We start from the raw sequence: 23,599 nt of genomic DNA, 5'->3' as shown, positions 1-23,599 counted from the left end.
GGAAAGAATTATAGATTGAGGAAACAGTATAATAATAAGAGCTTCAATTTACTAATTGCTTACATGTATCAAGTACTATGCTAAATATATTATATCCATTTCTCATTTGAGTCTCACAATAACCCTACAAAGTAGATATGTTCACCTCTGATATTATTTGCAGCTCAGAGTTTTATTTACTTCTCAAGATCACCCAGGTTTTAAGTGGCATAAACAGGGTTTGAACTTAGGAGTGTTGCTCTCTAGGTCTCATGCTTTAAACATTAGACTATAGTCACTATACTGCTGCCTACTAAAGGATAGATTAGGAATGAGCTTGTTAACACTGGAAACAACAAGGATATCAGCTAAATGAGGATGAGCAGTATGTTAGACACATATGGTAGGAAAGGAGATAACACAGGTAATTTTGGAGCCTCTGCCACCTGTAAAGAGCTTTGTACTTGGCAGGAGAAGGAGAGAGTCTGGTTGACAGGGATCTGATGCCCAAGACAAAGGAGAGGAAGATGAACATGGAAGTGTCAAGGGAAGAGTTCTCCTTCTTGATTTTGTAGTTTTGAATTATGGCAGGTGGCTGTTTACTAAGCTGCTGCTACACCTCTCCGCTTATCCTCTGGCACAGAAGTTTGGCTGCATATGCTCTGTGTTTGAACTGGAACATCAAGTCTGAGCTGAAAGCTTCAAGGGCCAGTTCAACCAAGTCACTTCAGTCAAGGGTATCTAGTTTTCTTTATCTTCTCCAGTAAGCCCACATCTCTCCACACCTCCACTGGAGGAATATGGCACAGAAAAAAGGAGGAGGAATAGGAAATATGCAGTAGCAGTCATTCTGTCCATTAGTAAAGTAAGGGGCTTCTCACATTTTACTCCCTTTCTTGGAATTTCTCTATTCATGGGACTTCTAGAACTGTGCTGTCCAATATGGTAGCCACTAACCACGTATGTCTACTGTGCACTTAAATGTGGCTTATCTGAAGTGAGACATAATGTAACTGCAAAATACACATCAGGTTTTAAAGAGAGTATGAACAACAACAACAAAAAGAATGTAAATATCTCATTAATACTGTTCATATTGAGTATATTTGAAATGATAATATTTGGTTATGGTTAATTTCATCTGTTTATTTTTACTCCCTTAAATGTAGCTACTAGGAAATTTAACATTACACATTTGACTCACTTATGTTTCTTCTGGCTCGATCTGTTCTAGAATATTTCCCCACAAATGTCAGGACTTCTCATATAAGGTGATTAACTGTGCTGTAGCATCATGGGTTTGTATGTCAGTCCTCCTCAACTCCATCATACCCAACACATCCTTTTTATAACGAATATTTGACAATGCTGCTTTTATATAAATCTTGAAGTACTATTTATACATAACTCATCTACCCCCCACACACAATTTCTTAAAAAAAAAAAAAAACAATAGCTGTAATGTAAATGAGAACTAAGAAAATAAGTTCTAATTAAACAGTATGCATATCAATATTGCGAATGCTCACATGTGACCAAGCCTGAAGACACAGTAAAATAGGTACTTGCAGCTATAGATAGAATCACTGAATGTAACAGTTATAATTGTAGGAGGATTCAGGTGTATTGTGTAGGAGACTCAAATACTGTAAGTGGTATTGTCAATGATATGATTTTCCTAAATGAAAACATTTTAGTAAATTCCAACCAAAAAAGTATAATCTTTCCACAAATTCTCTTGGTAGTTATTAAAACCATGCATAAATAAAGATTTGTAATTTTAAAACAGAAGTTCTAGATTCAAATATTTAAAAGCAAATTGTCACCTACATGAGTGGTACATGGGAAAGTTAGGCAAGCAGCGGGGCAATTCTTGGTTTTGCAGAACTGTCCCAGATATTGCCAGGCATCTATATTCCCTGGCTCCCACCTACCCACGAAAAGACAGTAGTACCTCCAAAACATGTGACAATCAAAAAGTCAACTCAAATTTTCCAGAAGACCCCCCTATGCAGTGGTACTGCTCCAGTTGAGAGCCACTGATGTAGATGTTTATTCACACTCTTAAAAATTTCCAAAATATATAGATTTCACATGGTCTTTTCCTCCCTGATTTTTTGGGGGATATGTTATAATGGAGCTCTTTCTTATAATTTAATCCCATATACTTTTTTTATTCACTAGTTTTATTTTTTGGATTCTACATATAAGTGATATCATACAGTATTTATCTTTCTCTGTCTGAGTTATTTCACTAAGCATATTGCCTTCCAAGTACATCCATGCTGTTGCAAACGGCAAAATTTCATTCTTTTTTATGGCTGAGTAGTACTCCATTGTATGTATATACGCATCTTCTTTATCCATTCATCTGTTGATGGACATTTGTTTCCATATCTTGGCAATTGTAAATAATGCTGCTATGAACACTGCAGTGTATGTATCTTTTTGAATTAGTGTTTTTGTTTCTTTTGGCTATATACCCCAGAGTGGAAATGCTGAGTCATATGGTAGTTCTATTTTTTTTTTAAGTACTGCATTTTCTTTTTAATATTTATTTATTTATTTAGGTTGCACCAGGTCTTAGTTGTGGAAGGCAGGCTCCTTAGTTGAGGCTCCATGGATCCTTAGTTGTGGCTCACCAGCCCCTTAGTTGCAGCAATGGACTCCTTAGTTGTGGCCTGCGGGCTCCTTAGTTGTGGCATGCATGTGGGATCTAGTTTCCTGACCAGAGATCAAACCCGGGACCCCTGCATTGGGAGCACAGAGTCTTATCCACTGTGCCACTGTTTTTTTTTTTTTTTTTTTTTTTTTTTTGAGAAACCTCCATACTGTATTCCACAGTGGTTACACCAATTTACATTCCTATCAACAGTGTACAAGAGTTCCCTTTGCTCCACATCTTTGCCAACATTTGTGATTTGTGTTATTTTTGATGACAGTTATTCTTAGAGGTATGAGGTGATATCTAGTTGTGGTTTTAATTTGCATTTCTCTGATGATTAGCAACATTGAGCATCTTTTCACGTGCCTGTTGGTCATTTGTATTCTTTGGAAAAATGTCTATGTTAAAATTTGTATGGAAACACAAAATACCCTAAATAGCCAAAACAATCTTGAGAAAGAATCACACTCCCTGACTTCAGACTATACTACAAAGCTATAGTAACAATATGGTATCGGCACAAAAACAGACTTATAGATCAATGGAACAGAACAGAGAGCCCAGAAATAAGCCCATGAACTTATGGTCAACTTACAACAAAGGAGGCAAGAACATACAATGGAGAAAAGACAGTCTCTTTTTTTTTTTTTTTTTTTTGCGGTACGCAGGCCTCTCACTGTTGTGGCTTCTCCCGTTGCGGAGCACAGGCTCCGGACGCGCAGGCTCAGCAGCCATGGCTCACGGGCCCAGGCGCTCCGCGGCATATGGGATCTTCCCGGACCGGGGCACGAACCCGTGCCCGCTGAATCAGCAGGCAGACTCTCAACCACATGTGCCACCAGGGAATCCCCAAGACAGTCTCTTTAATAAGTGGTGTTGGGAAGACTGGACAGCTACATGTAAAAGAATCAAATTTGAACATTTTCTAATACCATATACAAAAATAAAATCAAAATGAATTAAAGACCTGAATGTATTGGGTTGGCCAAAAGGTTTGTTCACTTTTTCCATACGATGGCTCTAGTAGCACTTAGTTGTCTTTCATTGGAAACCATTTTGTTAGATTGCATGTGACAGCTGTCATATCAGCATGCACTTAAAAAGAGACTTATCAAAATTGGTGAATTTTTGTATAACCATTTTAATTTTGAAGATAGAAGAAAAAAGCAACATTTTTGGCATATTATGCTTCATTATTTCAAGAAAGGTAGAAACACAACCGAAATGCAAAAAAAAAAAAGATTTGTGCTGTGTATGGAGAAAGTGCTGTGACTGATGGAACATGTCGAAAGTGGTTTGCAAAGTTTCATGCTGGAGATTTCTCGCTGGACGATGCTCCGTGGCCGGGTAGACCAGTTGAAGTTGATAGCAATTAAATCGAGACATTAACTGAGAACAATCAACGTTATACGCGAGATGGCCGACATACTGAAAACACCCAAATCAAGCATTGAAAATCATTTGCACCAGCTTGGTTATGTTCATCGCTTTGATGTTTGGGTTCCACATAAGTTAAGTGAAAAAAATCTTCTTGACCATATTTCTGCATGAGATTCTCCATTGAAACATAATGAAATCATTCTGTTTTTAAAACAACTTGTGATGGGCAATGAAGAGTGGATACTGTATAACAATGTGGAATGGAAGAGATCATGGGGCAAGTGAAATAAACCACCAACCACACCAAAGGCCAGTCTTCATCCAAAGAAGGTGATCTTGTGTATATGGTAGGATTGGAAGGGAGTCCTCTATGATGAGCTCCTTCTGGAAAACGAAACGATTAATTCCAACAAGTACTGCTCCCAATTAGACCAACTGAAAGTGGCACTCGATGAAAAGCACCTGGAATTAGTCAATAGAAAATGCATAATCTTCCATCAGGATAAGGCAAGACTGAATGTTTCTTTGATGACCAGGCAAAAACTGGTACAGCTTGGCTGGGAAGTTATGATTCATCTGCCATATTCATCAGACATTGCACCTTCAGATTTCCATTTATTTTGGTCTTTACAAAATTCTCTTAATGGACAAAATTTCAATTTCCTGGAAGACTGTAAAAGGCACCTGGAACAGTTCTTTGCTCAAAAAGATAAAATATTTTGGAAGATGGAATTATGAAGGTGCCTGAAAAATGGCAGAAGGTAGTGAAACAAAAGGGCGAACATGTTGTTCGATAAAGTTCTTGGTGAAAATGAAAAATGTGTCTTTTATTTTTACTTAAAAACTGAAGGCACCTTTTGGCCAACACAATAAGACTGGGACTCATAAAACTCCTAGAAGAAAACATAGGCTGAACAGCCTTTGACATAAATTGTAGTAATAGTTTTTTAGATCCATCTCCTAAGGCAAAAGAAAATAAAAGCAAAAATCAACTAATGGGACCTAATCAGCTTAAAAACTTTTGCACAGCAAAGGTAACCATCAACAAAACAGAAAGACAACCAACTAAATGGGAGAAAATATTTGCAAATGATATGACCAATAAGGAGTTAATAACCAAAATACATAAACAGCTCATAAAGCTCAACCTCGAAAAACCAAACGACCTGGTTAAAAATGGACAAAAGACCTGAATAATGCCATTTACTTTTATTCAGCTGATCAGCATGTTTGGCGGCTTTCAAATATGTCCATAAATTATTTGACAATTTTCCTTCAAATAGTGGTGCTTAATTCCCTATCCTTTGAGTGTGGACTAGACTTAGTGACTTGCTTCTAATGAATAGAATGTGACAGAATAATATTTGGTGACTTCCAAGAATAGGTCATAAAAGGCAGTGCAGCTTCCTCTTTGCTCTCCCTCTCTCTATTTTAGATCAGTAGCTCTAGGGGAAGCCATCTGACATGTCATGAGGACACTCAGACAGTCCTATAGAAAATGCCCACGATTGTCAGCAGTCAGCAAGAACTGAAGCCTCGTGGTGACATCCGTGCAAGTGAGCCATCTAGAAGGCTGATACCTCACCATAGTCAAGGCCTCAGCTGAGTGTGGCCCTGGCTTACATCTTGTCTGCTACTTCATAAAGAACTCAGAGCCAGAGCCACAACCAAGCTATTCCCAATTCCGGACCACAGAAACTGTGAGATAAGAAATGTTTGCATAGTTTATATTGCCAAGTTTGAGAGTAATTTGTTATGCAGCAATAGATAACTAATTACTATCTAGCTTTTAAAAATCTTTTATATACTTGAAGCAGTTAAATCATCTTTCTCTCCTTCAACCTAAATATTCACAATACTTAAATTTTATTTTCTATTTGATTTCTATTTCTATTTTTATTTTCTCTTGTCATGTTTTAAACTCACAGCTACAATTCCTAGGATTTAAGTATTTTTTGTTGCTTCACTATATGATTTAATACATGGAGCCTGCAACTTGATTTAAAATATGATTTAGGGCCTACCTAACCAATTACACATTATCTGATACCTATTTATCTTACTTCTTTAAAAAAAAGTTAATATGAAAACTTTATCTTAAAGTGTGGGTCTAGAATATAGTCAAACTCCCATTCAATCTTTCATACTGAATTGTCAGTCATCATATTCTTATTAAGTTAAATCATTCATTCATTCATTGGGCCTTACTATTGGCCAGTGCAGAGGGAAGATGGTTTCTGAAGAATGATAATGGATTCGCTTAAGCTTAACCAAGTCACGGCCTTAATTTTAGCCGCTGTTCAAGTTGTAGTCTCTCTGCTGGAACAAATCAAAGCAGCCTCTGCCAGCTTGCATGCAGCAATTGATCTACCAAAAGCTTTCTCCTTTCCCAGTAAGTATAAAACACCAGGAGCATTTGCTTTCACCTGGCAGGGATAGTGCTGCATCCTCACCATCTCCCCTTGAAGTTACATGACCTCCTAGCTCTTTGTCACAATTTAGTCTGCAAGATATATATATATATATATATATATTTTGTGGTACGCGGGCCTCTCACCGCTGTGGCCTCTCCCGTTGCGGAGCACCGGCTCCGGATGCTCAGGCCCAGGGGCCATGGCTCACAGGCCCAGCCGCTCCGTGGCATGTGGGATCCTCCCGGACCGGGCCACGGACCCATGTCCCCTGCATCGGCAGGCGGACTCTCAACCACTGCGCCACCAGGGAAGCCCTAGTCTGCAAGATTTTAATATAATATCTTACCTCACAGGATACCACACAGATTCCTTACACTGATGGCATCATGCTGATAAGATCTGCAGAATATTGGATAGCATGTAACCTGGATGTCTTACAAAGACATATGTGTGCTAATGGATAGGAGATAAACCTCATGAAAATATAGGAGTCTTCCAGTAAGATCTGAGGACCTGGTAGTGATATCTCCTCCAAAGTAAAAGATAAGTTGCCGTACCTTGCATTGTCTGTTATTAAAAAAGAGGCACAGCATTTAATGGCTGCCCCAAGAAATAAAGTGCTTTTCAGATAATCCAGGTTACTGTACTAGCAGGTCTGCCACTAGGTCTATATGGCAAATGTCTATTAGAGGTTCTTATGGCTTTGGAGAAAATCCAAATCCTTTCAGCAAATAAATGTTCTTCTTTTGAGAAGTACCTCCTGAACGTTGAATGATCACCTAATGACATGAGAAGCCCATTAGTGAACTGAATGTTATGTGATCCATCAAGCCTAAAGTTGGCTGTGCCCAATAGCACTCCCTTATTGAGTAGAAGTGGTGTATTCATACAACGCTTGAGAAGGTCAGGAAGGCACAAGAAAGTTACATAAGAAGATTGCTCACAATAATAGGGTGTTGACTCCTGAGGCGCGGCTTTAACACATACCTGTGTCTCATGGAAATGTCCCTGTGATTATTTGACTAGGAAGCAAAAAAAATCAAATCAGATTTACAGGTGGGTGTGGAGCACCTGTTGGCACAGATCAGGAGGTATTCTTCTGGCTATCTACTTTGATTGAAAGAAGAGATGAACTGAATCTGAAACGTTTATCTATTCATAGACAGAGGCCAATGATTTGGCCACGTTATCACAAACTGGAAAAGAAAAAATATCAGACAACCAATGGCAAGGAAGTTTAAGAAATATTAGAAGTACTGACCTCCAAATGGACCCAGAATATGAAAATATTTATGTCTCATGTGGCTGCTTAGTAAAGACCCCTCTGTAGAGACAGCTTTCAATAACCAGATGGAAAAGTAATTGTTCAATGATTTTGTGAAAAAGTAATCATGACAATAGGGATGAAGATTATGCGTGGGTTTTGGATAACATGGACTTTTACTCACAAAGGCTGACCAGGATCCCAACAATGCTTATGTGACAAATCTGTCAGCAGTGGACAACCAGCACTGAACTCAATGACCCAGAATAGCCAGCCTTATGGAACAAAACACCCTATGCAAGATCCAGTTAAAGCACCACCTAGGAAGCAAGCCTTTCAAGGTTGGGTTGCTGTTTTCTAGAACACAGCAAAATCCTAGCAGGAAATAGATGTTATAGTCACACAAGATAATTGCAGAGAGTTTAATAAAGAAATATTTACAAAGGTATGGGCAGAGTTAAGGAAAAGAATAGTTGGTTCAGAACCCAGAGGCTAGCTACAACAGGGAGTCGTTTTTACCTCTAGGCCTGAAGGGGCAAAGGAGGGAGGAGTTCCCTAAATCCAGAGAGAGAAGCCAAATGGAAAGAGTTGACTGACTGGACTTGGGGCCTTAGGTAGAGAGGTGCAGCTAACCTGCGGTGACCTTCCAGCAAGAGAATCAGAGGAATAACCTCCATAAAACCATTCTCTTACACTCCAATCTACTGTTGATACCTCCCACAGACCAAATTGGAAGCCAGGGGACAAGAGAGCCTGTGGTTGTCATCATAAAAGCCAACTTCTCTAGGGACAGAGCAGGGTGAAGAGTGGGGTAGAGAAGAGATCCATGGGGTTAAATGAATAGTACCCAGCTCAGGGACTTCCCTGGTGGTCCAGTGGTTCAGACTTCAACTTGCAATGCAGGGGGTGTGGGCTCGATCCCTGGTCAGGGAGCTAAGATCCCACATGCCTCACGGCCAAAAAAACCCAAAACATAAAGCAGAAGCAATATGGTAACAAATTCAATAAAGATTTTAAAAAAATGGTTCATGTCAAAAAAATCTTTAAACAAAAAAAGAAAGAAAAATACCCAGCCCATGTTCTGAACAAATGACCAGCCTACTCACAGGGGAAACTTTAGATATATTCAGCAAGACATTCAGGACTTCATTAAAGACAAACAAAAAACTACCAGAGGTACAATGTTTTCAGACTTTTTTTGTCAGAATTTACTGCCACATAGGACAGCAAAAGAAAAGGGCAAAATGACACACATTCTAAATTTCAGAGTCTGTAAAATGCAAGGGGTGAGAATAGGAAGTAAAAGATGGGACAAAGAGTATGTTTAAAGCATATTTGTAAATCATACATAGAATTGAAAGAAAATGGAAAAACCACCCAATAACTAAGAAATCAAATTAGGCTTTCCACAACACCTTTGTTATTTTTCTGTATTAGCAGGTCTGACTTTATGCTTGCTACATTAATATGCTTCTTTTTCTAGTTAATCTAAATAGATGTTAGTCTACTACTATTTACAACCTGTTCAAGGTTTTGATTCACATTGAAGTGGCTGGAAATAATGAAGACAAAAATTTATTTATTCTTTCCTTCATTCACTCTCCAGATGATTTTTGAGTGCCTGCTATGTGTCAGCACCATGCTAAACTCTGGGTATATAAAGGTCCTTGTTCTCCTAGAGCCTACAGTCTACTGGGGGAAGTAGATCTTAATGAATTAATTGCACAGATGTGAAATTTCAATTCTGACAAGCGCTACAAAGAAGCAATATGTGGTACAGAGAGCAGGATTCATAGAGGCAGATGATCAAATGAGGAAAGCCAGGTATGATGTCCCTGAGAGGTATGCAGGAGCTGAGATCTGAAAAATGAAGAGAGGCACAAAGAGGCTTCCAGCCGACAGACACCTGGACAAGGCCCTGTGAGGGGGAGGGGCACGATGGGTACTGGGATGGAAAGGAGGCCAGTGGGTGCACACGTGGTCTGGAGCATGGTCCCAGATCTGGATGGAGGAGCAGTATCTTAGGTTATTTTATACAATGAACTACAGGGAGATTGTTTTAGCGTAACAAGATTGTCAGTGCCAGTTGTGCAATCCATAGCAGAGGCTCTGTTCAAGTGGGTCCTTCTCTTCCTATCAAATTTTCCTTGAAAAACTCAAGGTCACCACACATTCAGTATCACTCATCTTGGTGTTTACTTGCTTAATTGTGGTTCTATAATTGGCAACCCTTGCTTTATGTCAAGGAAGAGCTTTCATTGTTCCTAAAACCTGATGCAATTTATTATATCTGAAAATGCTACATGTAATCTTCATTATTAACCTCTACTACTAAATACACTTTTTAGAAAGATCTATGAAATCCTTTGAGGTCTTCTGGGCCAAAAAAGCCCAATGAATGAGATACTGTCTGACATAATTTTATTTACTCTATAGCACAAGCATTAACTGAAAGAAAAAACCAAATCTACTAATAGGTGTGGATTATCATAAAGAATATGGTCCTCTCTTTAGTGTGTACATAATAGAGGCTAATCTTGCAAACGGTTACTGAATGTAAACAATGACGCTGCAGCAAAGTGAACATGTACTCAGTCACACAGAGCAAGACTGCAGCTACCAAATTATTCATGATTTTTGCTTGCAAAACAATACGTGCTTTTCACTCACGCCTCTGGTGCCGGTCTCTCTGTTTTAAGTCCAACTCTACGTGGAATTAGACGATGGAGGGAAAGGAGGGAGAGAAAGCATTAGGAGAGAGTATCATGGGGTTCTGATCTGCCCCCTCTCTCACTATCCTTCATTACTTAAAGAATCCTCATTCATCTTCTTTGTTAAATAAAAGGCAGTATAGCATGGTGATTAAGAGCAGAGGCTCTAGAATAAAACTGCCTGGATTATACTGGTGAATAAAACCAAATGACAAAGTTATACAGTAATCAATACAAATCAGGATCAATCACATTTTTCCCTTAATTTTCTCGCTATTTTAGAAATAACTATAAAAGACTACTTTAAGTGTAGCTGATGCCTGTGTATGTATGTGTGTGTGTGTGTGTGTGTGTGTGTGTGTGTGAGAGAGAGAGAGTGAGAGAGAGAGAGAGAGACAGAGAGACAGAGAGAGAGACAGGGAGAAGAGAAAGGTAAGAAGAGAAATTATTTGTGAAACACTCCTATTTGGGTAATTCATAGCAGATTAGCAAAGATTGATAAGCGATGGGTGAAAACTTCATTTAGGCAAATCATCTTTTCACTCACATCAAGGAACTCATATCCTGTTACTGAAATAGCAGGAGCAAGTATTATTACCTAGTATTGTCTCTTATTTCCAAACATTTGCAAAGTATGTTCCTGTTGTGCTCTAGGGTTGAGTCAGAAGTTGCAGCCATTACAAAGCCCTCTGTTAAGGAGAAAATGTGATTAGACCAACTGCTTGCACTGACACTTAAAAATTAACTGCAAATCTGTTTGGGGCAGCTAAGGCATTCCCTAAACACTTGCTGGTTGGGAATGTCGGCTTTCAAATCATTATTTTGTATCCCTTAAAGATACATTTTAACTGTTTTAATATGTGAGGAGCAGGCCTGCCAAATTGTGCTTATGGCTTTTTAACACAAGCAATTTACAAATGCAATGAAGCAGATAATAGGACACATGATACAGAATTTGAAAATCTGTGTTGATGACACTGCTGCTGTAGAAACATTTTTGGAAGCAGCCCTCTGTCCGGTTTGCCTGGATAAGAAAAACGTTGTTTCTTATTTCACAGGTGGCCTCTTCCACCCAATGGTGAGTTTAGGGTCGTGTCCTTGAGCACAAATCAATCTCTCTCATGCTAACAATATTCTACTTGAAATCCTCTAGAATTCGTGCATTCAGCAAAATACGACAAACAGTAAAAATCTCACTCAGCATTAAAAAAAAGCTGTTCCAGTAACAGTCAAAACTAAGTGTTTTCCTTTTAAAATGAAGGCTTCCATCGTAACGTATAAGTATGTAGTTTTATTTGTAAACATTTATATATTTGTTAAGAATGCAAAAGGACATTTAATACTGGTTCTGGTTATTTATAAATACAATAAATTTTTCATTAAGAAAAGTTTACGAGAACAATTTTTAAAATAATGGAGGGCTTCCCTGGTGGCGCAGTGCTTGAGAGTCCGCCTGCCGATGCAGGGGACGCGGGTTCGTGCCCCGTTTCGGGAAGATCCCACATGCCGCGATGCGGCTGGGCCCGTGAGCCATGGCCGCTGAGCCTGCGCGTCCGGAGCCTGTGCTCCGCAACGGAGAGGCCACAACAGTGAGAGGCCCGCATAACGCAAGAAAAAATAAATAAATAAATAAATAAAATAAAAATAATGGAACTGGAGTCGTTTAAATTTCTTACTTTTTAATTGAAAAAAAATTTTTTTGCTGAAACAATGTCTCCAAGCTGTGGCCTGATAGGCAGGCTCATTTTAGTTCTGAAGTAGACTAAAGGCACAGTGTGACTTCCTGTCACATTCATTCTCCATCACCAGTGTCCACTTACAATGAATATTAGGATCATAGCTTTAAGCTCAATACAAAGCGATGCCTGGTGAGGCATAACATAATTTTAAAAATTAAATTTGTTTATTAGTAAGAGAGACTGTCCACTGCTTCTCTGTACAGACAGTATCAAAAAGTCATCTTGGAATTATCTTTGTTCTTCAAAAAGTCACTTGAGGGACCTATCAGTTATGAAAATATGGTTCTCTCCCTTCCTCATATCCCTTGGGATGGGAAGACTAATTAGCCTTTAAGAGAAGGAAGGGACAAGAACTAAATTTTTCTCCTTGAGATTTTAATTTAGGACAGAACAGACTGACCCTGAGCTAGGTCTATAGGCCAAAAGGAATACAAATACCTTGAAGGCAGAGACTGGACTGTTGTCCTAGGCTTAATAGAAGGGTCTAAGAGTAGGGGCTGCATTCTGATACTAGCCATGCTTTGAGGAGAAATGGCTGAGCATGGTATAAAGACTTAAAAAGCTATAGTCTTGGATCCTAGTGTAGGAAACCACTAGAAGGATCCAGACAAGCAATTCACTAAGAAATGATACCAAATGGCACCAACCAAAACATCAGAGCTCCAGTAGACTACAAGGTCTTGCTCTCCAATGAGAAACTGGAAATAAGACTGCCCCCTCCCTTGACATTTCAGGGCAGTCCAGGTCAGGGTAAAGAATGATATGCTGGATGAGTATCATTCTTGCTATGAACGCAATGAATGGAAAAGTAGTTGTGTGACTGTATTGCTACCCCCAGACAATGAACATGTACTTTAATACCAGAAATGATGTGGTCAAGCTGGACTACATCTGATTATTAATTCAGCTATTTTGTTTATTCTCCACCTCACTCCATGAAGGATTTAAGACTGAATTATGTAAACCTCCTCCTTTCTGTACTTGGTGCTTTCAGTTCCGCTGTTTCCAGTCGACCCATGATGGCCCTCCTTTAATCCTTTGCACTGATCTATAAATTACTTGCACATCAAGGCCCTTTACTGGTATGTTTTGCCTTGGTTCATTCTCTATTAGAGAAGCAATCCCTAACCTCACTAAATTCAAGAAACAGTGATGCAGACCCCACCTCTTGATGAAAGGAATGGCAAAGAGTTTGCCGCCGTGTGTTAAAACTACTATAGTTCAGCCTGTGGCTGCAAACTTTTTACGTTCCCTCCACAATCAAGTATGCTTTTACTCTCCCAGGATCCCCAGAAGCCTCATCCAATTAAGGCATCAGGCTCAAGCTAAAGGTCTGAATCTCATCACCTAAGTCAGGTCCAGGGGTTGATGAAGCTCTTCAGGGCTGGTTCCTCTTGTAAGGATGGTGTCTTTAGCCAGATCATTGAATTCATTAGGTATATTTCCTAATTACCATTGGCAACAGTGTTGCCAAACCTTCACCACCGCATAACAAAGTGCCCTTCCCTCCTGCTTCCAATTACATTTCCTCCCTTTCCTTCAAACTCTGGCCAACAACCCCTTCAAAATCCACCTGGCTTCTGAACACCACCTGGTCTCCAAAACCAATGCCCATATTTTAGGTTTTGTTAAGCTAGCATCCCACTTCCGGATATCAAGTTTTTGTCCTGCTTATCTATTATTGCACCCCCAAACCCACTGGCTTAATACAACCATTTTATTTTGCTCATGACTTTGGGAGTTAGGAATTTGGGGAAGCTTTAGCTGAGCCCCTTGGGGCTCTCTCATGCAGCCAGATGCTGAGTGGGGCTTCAGTCATCTGAAAACCCTCAGGGCTGACAGTAAACACTATCTATCCCTAGGAGCTCAGCCCAGCCTATTGACTAGGACCCCTATATGGGGCTTCTCCATGTTGCTTGGGTTTCTCACAGGTTAGTGACAGAGTTCTAGGCTTGTTTGCGTAAATTTACTTTCTTGTTAACTTCCTATCTTCTCAACTAACAGGAATAATTATTCTGGAGGAAGATTAAAAAACAAAACCAAAAACAAACTTTAGACCCTAACTGTAAGTGCTTCCTGTGTAAATACAACAATGAAATAACTAACTCTCTCAACTGGAAATCCATTTGAAAAAAAAAAGAAAGAAAAAATTATTGAATGTTAAAATTGCTCTATTGTATACATAATGTTAGCACAAGGACAGCAAGAACAATTTGCATAATAAATATTCCTATTCTTTTTTTCTAGTTAGCACAATTGAATAGCACCCATCAGTGAAGTAGGACAAAAGAGGGCTATTACCATAAATGTTTGACCTTTCAAGGAGACTTGATACCTTCTACCCAGACTCCACTTCACCCACTTGAACGGAGGTTCTGCCTTTCGTCAGTCGAATGTCAAGTGCCTTTGTTGTATCCAAGTGTTACCCTAGCTGGCCATATTCTACATAAAGGGCAAAGACCAGTTTTTTTCTTGGAAGAATTTGTAAGAAACATGGCTCTTTCATGGGAGCACTTCTTATGAAAAGAACATGGATGAAAGTAACCCTAAGAAGGTCCTGATCTAACAAAATGGCAAAAGATGCAAAACTACTTACAACACATCAGTAAAACTGACTTAGCTTCATCTTTCCTCAGGTGAAGGTACACATTCTTTCATGTTAAAAAAATTCTTAACACTCCTACTAACCTCTGCCAAGCGTTTTCCTTCATTCTTCTTTTAGTCCAGCATTGTAAGAGTTAAATTTATCTTAGAAACAGGCAAGTATGGCTATTTGTAGTTCAGGGATGAGAAATATACACATATTAAATTTTGTGACTAGCTCATTTTAATCAGTGGCATAAGGATTAATTTAGAGGAAACACTAAATTAATCCAATATTACACACAGTTTTTCATTGAGGAATCTTTATCTTCCAATTTCCTTATGTGAATTAAGGCATTTACAAACTGAATCTGGAGATCGTGAACAAAAAGGCAAATTTCTCATCTTGCTCCAGAGGGAATGACAGCACACACTCCCGTTCCTTCTACCGTGCTGACAAGAGAGAGAGTGGCAGTGGCTTTCCCAGCTCTAGATAAGGACAGAAGGCATTTCTCTATGGATTACAAGAGACTGGCTCTGAGATACAGAGGAGAGACTTACTCAATTATGCCATAACGCCTCCTAAGGGAAAGATTTGGGGCACAATAAGAGATCCTTATGAAGTCCCTGTGTGCATTCAAACTTTAATAACCAAAATTATGAGTTGCTATAGAAACAACATAGTAAATTACATTTAAAAGCAATTTATTAAAATTCAGAACAGCTAGATTATACAATGGTAGCAAATGAAATACTGCCTCTTACTCTTATATAGCATTATTGGCGTACCTGGATATTATTTCATTTACTCCTCATAACAGCCCTGCAAAGTAGGTAGTGTTTCCATATTTTTACAGGTGAGAAAACTACTGAGATTTAGAAAGTAGCTCAAGTCCACCAAGTAATATGGGGAAACCCTAGATCTGCTTGACTCCAAATCTTTTTTTCTCTCATGCAACATATTTCCACTCAATGACAAAAAGTAAAAACAAAACAATTACAGAGACAGACATGTGTCCCAAAGTTGGAGAAGCTAAAATTCTATTAGTTGTATAATAAGAAAATTCACTGTATTATAATATTCAATTTATATATTGTGCTACTAATGCATTAATGTTTAGAAGTTCAAATACACTGAAGAAATAACAAAGGAATCTTCTGAAGACCTAAGAGCACATTATTTGGTTTTGTGGTTTATACTCCTTTATTCTTCTCTCCTTCCCTATCTTCTTGCCTTACTTTTTTGAATTCTCCATTTATGTGTAGTTTTCACCTGGTATTACTCAGATGATATTTTGGAAATTACTTTCAATTGCTGTTCTCAAAGTATTTCTCTTTACTGGAAGATAAAACTGAAGACCAGAGAAAAGTATTTTCCATTGTTCTCTAGGTAGGCACTGCCTTCTTTCTGCTGATACAATCTATCCACATTAACTCTAGGCATTAATTATTGTTACTAGAAGCTATTATCTGACTTTTACACTCCCCCCGGCCCAATAATAATAAAATTACCTAAGTCAGCGTCTAAGGGATAGGACTTAAGTCTCTGGGGATAATGTGATAACATTCATATGCAATGGTGAAATCTTTTTACAGAAAATATTCACACCAGTTCCCTTGGTAGTTTTTTCTTAAATTGAAGTATAGCTGATTTACAAATCTCTATTTTATTTATTTCCTCTCTGTTCTTTAATATTTCCTTCCTTTTGCTGACTTTGGGTTTTGTTTGTTCTTCTTTTTCTAATTCCTTTAGGTGGCAGTTTAGGCTATTTATTTGAGATTTTTCTTATTTCTTAACGAACACCTGTAACTGTTTCTTATAGTTATAGTTGCTTTAGAATTTTCTGTCTTTTAGTCTTTAAGTGGTTGATCATCAGTCCTTATTATATATTTGCATTTCCTAGTGAGATTCTCCCTTTTAGATTCTTACTTCTTTTCCACTTAGATAAGACCCTTTAACATTTCCTCTATTCAAAATGATAATCTTGCTGGGTAGGGTATGGTAGGTTGCAGGGTTTTCCCTTCAGCACTTTGAATATATCATGCCACTCTCTTCTGGGCTGAAAACTTTCTGCAGAGAAATCAGCTGAGGCCTTACAGGGATTCCCTTGTATATGATTCCTTGTTTTCTCTTGCTGCCTTTAGAATTCTCTTTAGCTTTGACTTTTGCCATTTTAATTATGTATGTCTTGCTGTGGGTATTTTTTGGGTTCATCATGTTTGGGATTCTCTGTGCTTCCTGTACCTGGATGTCTATTTCCTTCTTCAGGTTTGGGAAGTTTTCAACCATAATTTCATCAAATACATTTTCAATCCCCTTCTCTCTCTCTTCTTCTGGGACTCCTATAATGGAAAGATTCATATGCTTAATGCTATCTCAGAGATCTCCTAAACTGTTTCAAGTTTTTATTTATTTATTTTGCTGTTCTGATTCAGTGATTCCCATTATTCTATCTTTCACATCACATATACATTATTCTGGATCACTCAGTCTGCTATTCATTCCTTCTAGTGTGTTTATTTCAGCTATTGAATTCTTCATTTCTGATTGGGTCTTTTTTATATTTTATAGTTCCTTGTTAAAATTTTTACTGTGTACATCTATTTTTTCTCCTAATTCAGTAAACATTTTAATTACTAATGCTTTGAATTCTTTATCTGGTAAATTGTTTATTTCTATTTCATTATTTTTTTCAGAGTGTTTCTTTTGCTCTTTTAATTGACAGTAGTTCCTCTGCTTTTTCATTTTGCTTAACTTTCTCTGCCTCTATGAATTTAGGTGAAACAGTTACCTATTGTTGCTTGAAGGGTTGTTCTTATGTGGGGCCATTCCTGTACAGGTGCGGTGTGTCCACTGCCTTTGGTGGGAGAGCTGGATTTGATATGGATCCAAGTCACATCTTTCCTCAGGGTTTGCTGGCAGCTATCACCTTGGTAGGGGGTGGGGCTAGAGATGGAGAGGCTAGAGCTGGAGCCCAGTGTGAGGTAGGGCTTCCTTTCTGCTCAGTGGCTGTCACTGCCCTATCAGGGGTGGGGTCTGAGCCCAAGATGCTGGGGAGAAGCCCTGAGCGTCAGACTCAAGCTCGCTCTGTTCCCCTTAAGTTTGTGTTTTCCCCTCTCTCTGAACTGGCACCTTTGCCCCAGAGTGGGGGAGCGCTGAAGCAAGTGGAGCGTGTGAGGGCTCTCTGCTTATGTTGTCTGCATACAGAGGTCCAAGCTGTCTCTAATGCACTGCCTGTGCAGGCATGCACAACCGTTTTCCTTGTTCCGCTCAGATGCAGACTCAGGTGCAAGTCCCCTTTGTTCCTCACAGCGGGTCACTGTCCTCAGCCTCCACCACCCTCGCCCTGTTGTTGAGCCATATCACTGGGCAGGTGAGGCCTATGTGGACGCTTGGCCTGTGATCAGGGGGTAAGCTGTGGTAGAACAGCTGCTGTCAGAGGTCGGGGCTACTTCAGATGCACTGCTTGAGTAAGCTCAACAGTGGCTGCCACCATCCCACCCAGGCCATGCCCAGGGACTAGCTCATCTCTGCATCCCACAGTCGAGTCTTCTCCCCAGTCATGGCTGCCCCAGATCCAGTGCTGCTCTGTGACATGGAATGAGCAGAATCAGAGCCTTTGCTTGGCTTGGGTGCATGCCAAGGCAGTTATGGGAAACCCAGCAGCCACTCGAGCAGACCACTCTCCACCCTGTCTCAGGGCAAGACAGCACATGAGTGTTCCTCACAATTGGAGTCCAGGCTTCCCACAGCCCTCCTGTTAGGCCCAGCAGTCCTCCAACCAGCTAAGAGGGCTCGTCTCCTCTGTATAGGACCCCAGGACTGGGGCACCCAATCTGTGGCTCTCACTGCTTACTCCCCAGGGTGAGTGTCCAACTGTGTGATCTTTCTTGCCCTCTGAAGTCCCCTCCCAAGAGCATAGGTCCTGATCTGATTGCTTTTTTTTTTCCCCTTCCTACCCAATTATGTGTGTATCATTCTTACAGCCTTGGAGTCTTTCTGCCAGTTTCCAGTTAGTTTTCAGTGAGAGTTGTTCCACATGTAGATGTATGTTTGATGTGTTTGTGGAGGGAGGTGAGCTCCATGTCCTCTTACTCTGCCATCTTGATTGATCCCCTTTGGTAGTTTTTAAAACAACCCAAATAAAGACCGTCTATATTTGCCCTCTTTATTTTCACTTCCATAGAAAAATCTTTAATCTAACAATGAACAACAGGATATCTCTTTCTGGTAGGCAAAGACAATAGGATTTCCTATATGTCAATGAACTATTTGGTGAAATTCTTACTTCTTTTTAATTTACTTATAAAAAGAAAATGTTATGTATTACTTACACTTATCTAGGCCTTAGTTCTTATTAGTAAATAGCAACATGAACTTTATTAGCTGCTTAATAAAACTTCAAAAGTAAAAATGATTAAAAAGTAACCATAAGGTTTTTTTGTTCTTCCGTATAGTTGTATTTACCTAAGTAATTTAGGCTTGCCTTTGGATAAACTGCTTTGTGTTTATTTTTCATTGCATCTGCTACCCAATGAGTCCTGGTGAGGTACATTCCCTCCAGAAAATATAATAATCGATAATAAGAAGGATTTTGGAAGAAAATGATTAATGTTAAAAATGTGATATTGCCTTAGTTATTTAATTAGCAAATGTTAAATATCTTCTATACCTGTATTTACTCACCCACAAGTCCTAAAAGAATGTAGGCAATAATGAAGAGTATGAAGATCATGCAGCACAGCACATCTGTACAACTCCTAAAAACAAAAAGGAACAAAGAATTAAAAGCGTCCTGAGAAGATTCACATAGCATCCGTTTTCCTCCTTCTTATGGACTTAATGTGTCTCCCCCAATTCCCTATGTTGAAACCTAACCCCCAAGGTGATGGTATTAGAAGGTGTGTGTGGGGGGAGAATTAAAAGGGGTACAAAATAACTTATTGTTCACTGCAAAAAAGTATAAGAAGGGAGAAAAAGACAATAACAACAGTGATATGCCATTTTATACCTAATAATTCTGAAAGGTAAATCGGATGCATTTCTGCAATCAAATACTTTAGCAGCAGGGAGTGGTTATAGTTCCATGATTAAAGAAGTCTCCCCAGAGCTGTTAGTTTTTATTTTCTTGATTCTTTATTTGTAAAATGTTTTTAGAGGTTAGAGTACACCAACATCAAGAAACTATTTTTTATTTGAAATTGTAATTTAAGCTATTTGATTTTCTTCATGCTTCCCGATACATGGTATAATAAAAAAAATTAGCCATTTCCATTCCTCTCTCTCTCCATTATCTTTCTACAGGCACATTTAAAGGGTACTATTATTAAATAAAGGATTGACTGCATAAGCTTTCTATGAGGAATAGAGTTGCAATTATTTGAACAACAATGTCTATAATGCATTAAAAAATGAAATGCGTCTAAATGGTAATTTTCCAGCTATTCTGAAAGCTGGATATTGTGAAATGAGGTTTAGAGAAAATTTAGCTCATAGAGACTTGGTTATTTTCTAAGGGATCACAAGTCAAACCAGTATCCAGTAGGATACTCAGGTCTTCAGCTAAAGTCTTTCCTATTTCTAATATTAAATTTTGTTCAGCTCCTAAGTGGTCTAGAAGGTCAAAACTATATCTTGAAAGTATGAAACAATACAATCATTCTTTCTTGAAACTTAATGAAGAATCTATTAGTAAAGAAAAAGATGGACCTATTTTACAGGATTAAAAGATGCGCATGAGGATTTTCATAGCAAAAGCTTCTTGTTCTAGAGGGCATATGGATATGTTCCAGTCTTTTAGCATAGGCAGGCGGAAGTTACATTCTATTTTTAGTGGTGGTAGTAATAATAATAACGAATGGTAATTGTACAGTAACAGACACAGTAATACCTTACACATTGATAAATCCCTGTTATACCTTTACTGCTCTCACAAACATAACTTTGGTTTTTAGGGGTAGTGAGGTAAGCTGACTTATGTAAGGTCCATGAGAGAGAGGTAGTTACAGAGGCAGACAAATATCTACGTCTCTGCTGCCTAACCTTTTTCATTTAGTGGTTATTCTAATATGATTACAACTTTCTAGAAAGACTCCAATTAGCTGTATCTAAAACTCCACACACATCCTTATTACTCTACCTCACAATAGGAAATGGATCCATCATAGGGAAAGCTAATCACAGTCAATTCAGAAACAAACTATCACTTGTTTAAGTCTAATTTCAACCCAGGAATTTTAAATTTCATTGGGACTGAAGAATTATGAGAATAATAAAAATAGAAGAAAACAGGCACTCTATAGTTTTCTTTGGTTAACAGCCATTGAAGGGCTTCCCTGGTGGCACAGTGGTTGAGAGGCCCCCTGCCGATGCAGGGAACGCGGGTTCGTGCCCCGGTCCGGGAGGATCCCACGTGCCGCGGAGCGGCTGGACCCGTGAGACATGGCCGCTGAGCCTGCGCGTCCGTAGCCTGTGCGCCGCAACGGGAGAGGCCACGACAGTGAGAGGCCCGCGTACCGCAAAAAAAAAAACAAAAAAAACAGCCTTTGAAGGCAAAACCTGATGGGGGTGAGGAGAGGATCTGGCTCGTGTGCATTTTGACACATCCTACTCAAGATCAGGTTCTCATCCTGTCAGGGCACTTGCTAAATAGCCTGATACCTAATAACGAATGCCTGCAGGTGAGGAACTAAAGGAGAGAAAACTAGAACAGTGGTATGTTTTTACTAGAAATCTTGAAGCTGTCAAAGCCCTGTGTGTAATGGTAACTACCAAGGAGACAGGGATGTAACCAGAAGCCCCAGCCAGGCTGGCCAGCATCTTATAATATTATATCTATAATATGTTTATATCTACATAGTTACATTGTATATAATACATACTAGAATGCATGTTTATAATGACAATATCATATAGTATTATAATGTTTTCTCTTCATATTACGTAGTAAGCACAGAGAGAAGAAAACATACTAGAAAGATGAATAAAAGAAACTTAAAAACAGAGCACAAGGAAAGAAGCAGAAACACGCCCCCCCCCTGCCCGCCAATTTCTAAAAAGGAAAACCCACACTCCTCGGCTACTGGCCCTAATGAATGGCATCAGTCAGGGTTTGGTTCCATGTGGGGTTTTACATTATGATTTCTCTTTCTTTTTGGTGCCAAGGACACACTACAGCCCCAGGGGCTACTGTGTACCCACACAACCTCTCTCTACCCCTTCCCCCAGCAGTCTCTCACCACAGTGGGACAGCATTTCTCAGTAATTCACACCTTGAGATGTTTGGGGATTCTATTCTGGGACTATGAAGGATAACGAATTCAAGTCCGCTTTGCTTTTCTGGAACTCTGCTTTAAAGAAAAAGCAGCCGATACCCCATGGCCAGACTGGTTAATTTCATTTTATTTAAGCATGGAAAAATGTTGAACAAAGTGAAAATTGTGGAGAATTCAAGAGTTTCAAAACATAGGAAAGCTTTTCTAGATGAAACATTCTTATTTCTGAAATTTTTCCTATAGTGATTTTTGTTGTTGTTGTTGGGGGTAGGAGTTTATTAATTAATTAATTTATTTTTGCTGTGTTGGGTCTTTGTTTCTGTGCGAGGGCTTTCTCTAGTTGTGGCAAGCGGGGGCCACTCTTCATCGCGGTGCGCGGGCCTCTCACTATCGCGGCCTCTCTTGTTGCGGAGCAGAGGCTCCAGACGCGCAGTCTCAGTAGTGGTGGCTCACGGGCCTAGTTGCTCCGCGGTATGTGGGATCCTCCCAGACCAGGGCTCGAACCCGTGTCCCCTGCATTAGCAGGCAGATTCTCAGCCGCTGTGCCACCAGGGAAGCCCGTCCTATAGTGATTTGATTCCCTTTGCTGTTTAAAAATTTTTCTTTTAAAAATAGATGTGTGTGTGTGTGTGTGTGTGTGTGTGTGTGCTTTCAGATAATTACAGTTATCTGTCATTTTTTCCCCCAGTAACTCATCTATTTCTCTCCACTTCCTCAGATACATTCCCTACTGGAAAAAAATCACTGCTTAGAAAATTATTGGGAAATTGAATATGAAGAAAATATAAAATATAGCTTGGGCATCATTTGGGAAGTCAGGAACATAGCAGAAGGTTAATTCAAATTTTAGAAGTTATAGCACATCATCATTGTTTCTTTCTTTGATTTCAAGGTATCTTTACAATCCCAAGTATTCTGTAGAAAATGAGCTATTTTTTAAAAACCAAGTACTTAATTTGGATAATTTTGAATACTCTTAAGATAGCTATTGAGATAACTGGGTGATACAAGCTCATGGTTTAAAATCATTCTGAATCATGTTCTAGCTAGAGGCCTGTCATAGCTGTACATTTTCCTCAGTTGGGTCCATTTTTACTTTTATAGTAAGAACCACTATAAGAACCACTGTACTAACCTAAAAATGGGTTGCATGCCACTGAGTTCTAGAAATAAGATTAAATATACCTGAACCCTTTCCCCTACCCTCCCTCCAAATCAAAGTCCAATATTTTCAAAACAAGCTGCTTACACTCACGTTATAAGAAAGTTATTCAAATTTTTATTCAGATTAAGCTGTCCTGGCATAAAAGTATTTTCAAAAGTTAAACTAGAAGTACCATTGCTATCTTATATCTATTTTTCCAAAATGCAATAAGAATAGGATCCCAATTATATAATCATTTGCAGATTTCCCTTTCCGTCCTATCTCTAACCCACAAGTACAGAATGCCTACAGTCACCTCAACTTGAAGTCTTGGGAGTTTCCTTTGACTTTCCCTTTTTTGTTGCTTATCTTTCATATTCAGTTGATAAGTTCTCTTGATTCCTTCTCTCTGATGTGTCTTTCATCCACCCCTTCCTTTCTATTC

General features: G+C 39.1%; 1 protein-coding gene across 1 annotated transcript in view; it reads right to left on the bottom strand.

Annotated features, from left to right (window-relative positions):
- SLC44A5 (solute carrier family 44 member 5) overlaps positions 1–23,599 on the bottom strand; it is a 197,778-nt gene that overhangs the window by 78,320 nt on the left and 95,859 nt on the right. The window contains exon 2 of the mRNA XM_007447371.1: positions 19,423–19,496. Within this exon, the coding sequence (XP_007447433.1) occupies positions 19,423–19,496 (74 nt within the window). The remainder of the gene's footprint in view (positions 1–19,422; positions 19,497–23,599) is intronic.

This window comes from Lipotes vexillifer, unplaced genomic scaffold (genome assembly GCF_000442215.2).
Source record: "Lipotes vexillifer unplaced genomic scaffold, Lipotes_vexillifer_v1.1 scaffold762, whole genome shotgun sequence".
Classification (NCBI taxonomy): Eukaryota; Metazoa; Chordata; class Mammalia; order Artiodactyla; family Lipotidae; genus Lipotes; species Lipotes vexillifer.
Note: the sequence above shows the minus strand (reverse complement) of the source record. Positions and strands in the feature narration are given on the sequence as shown.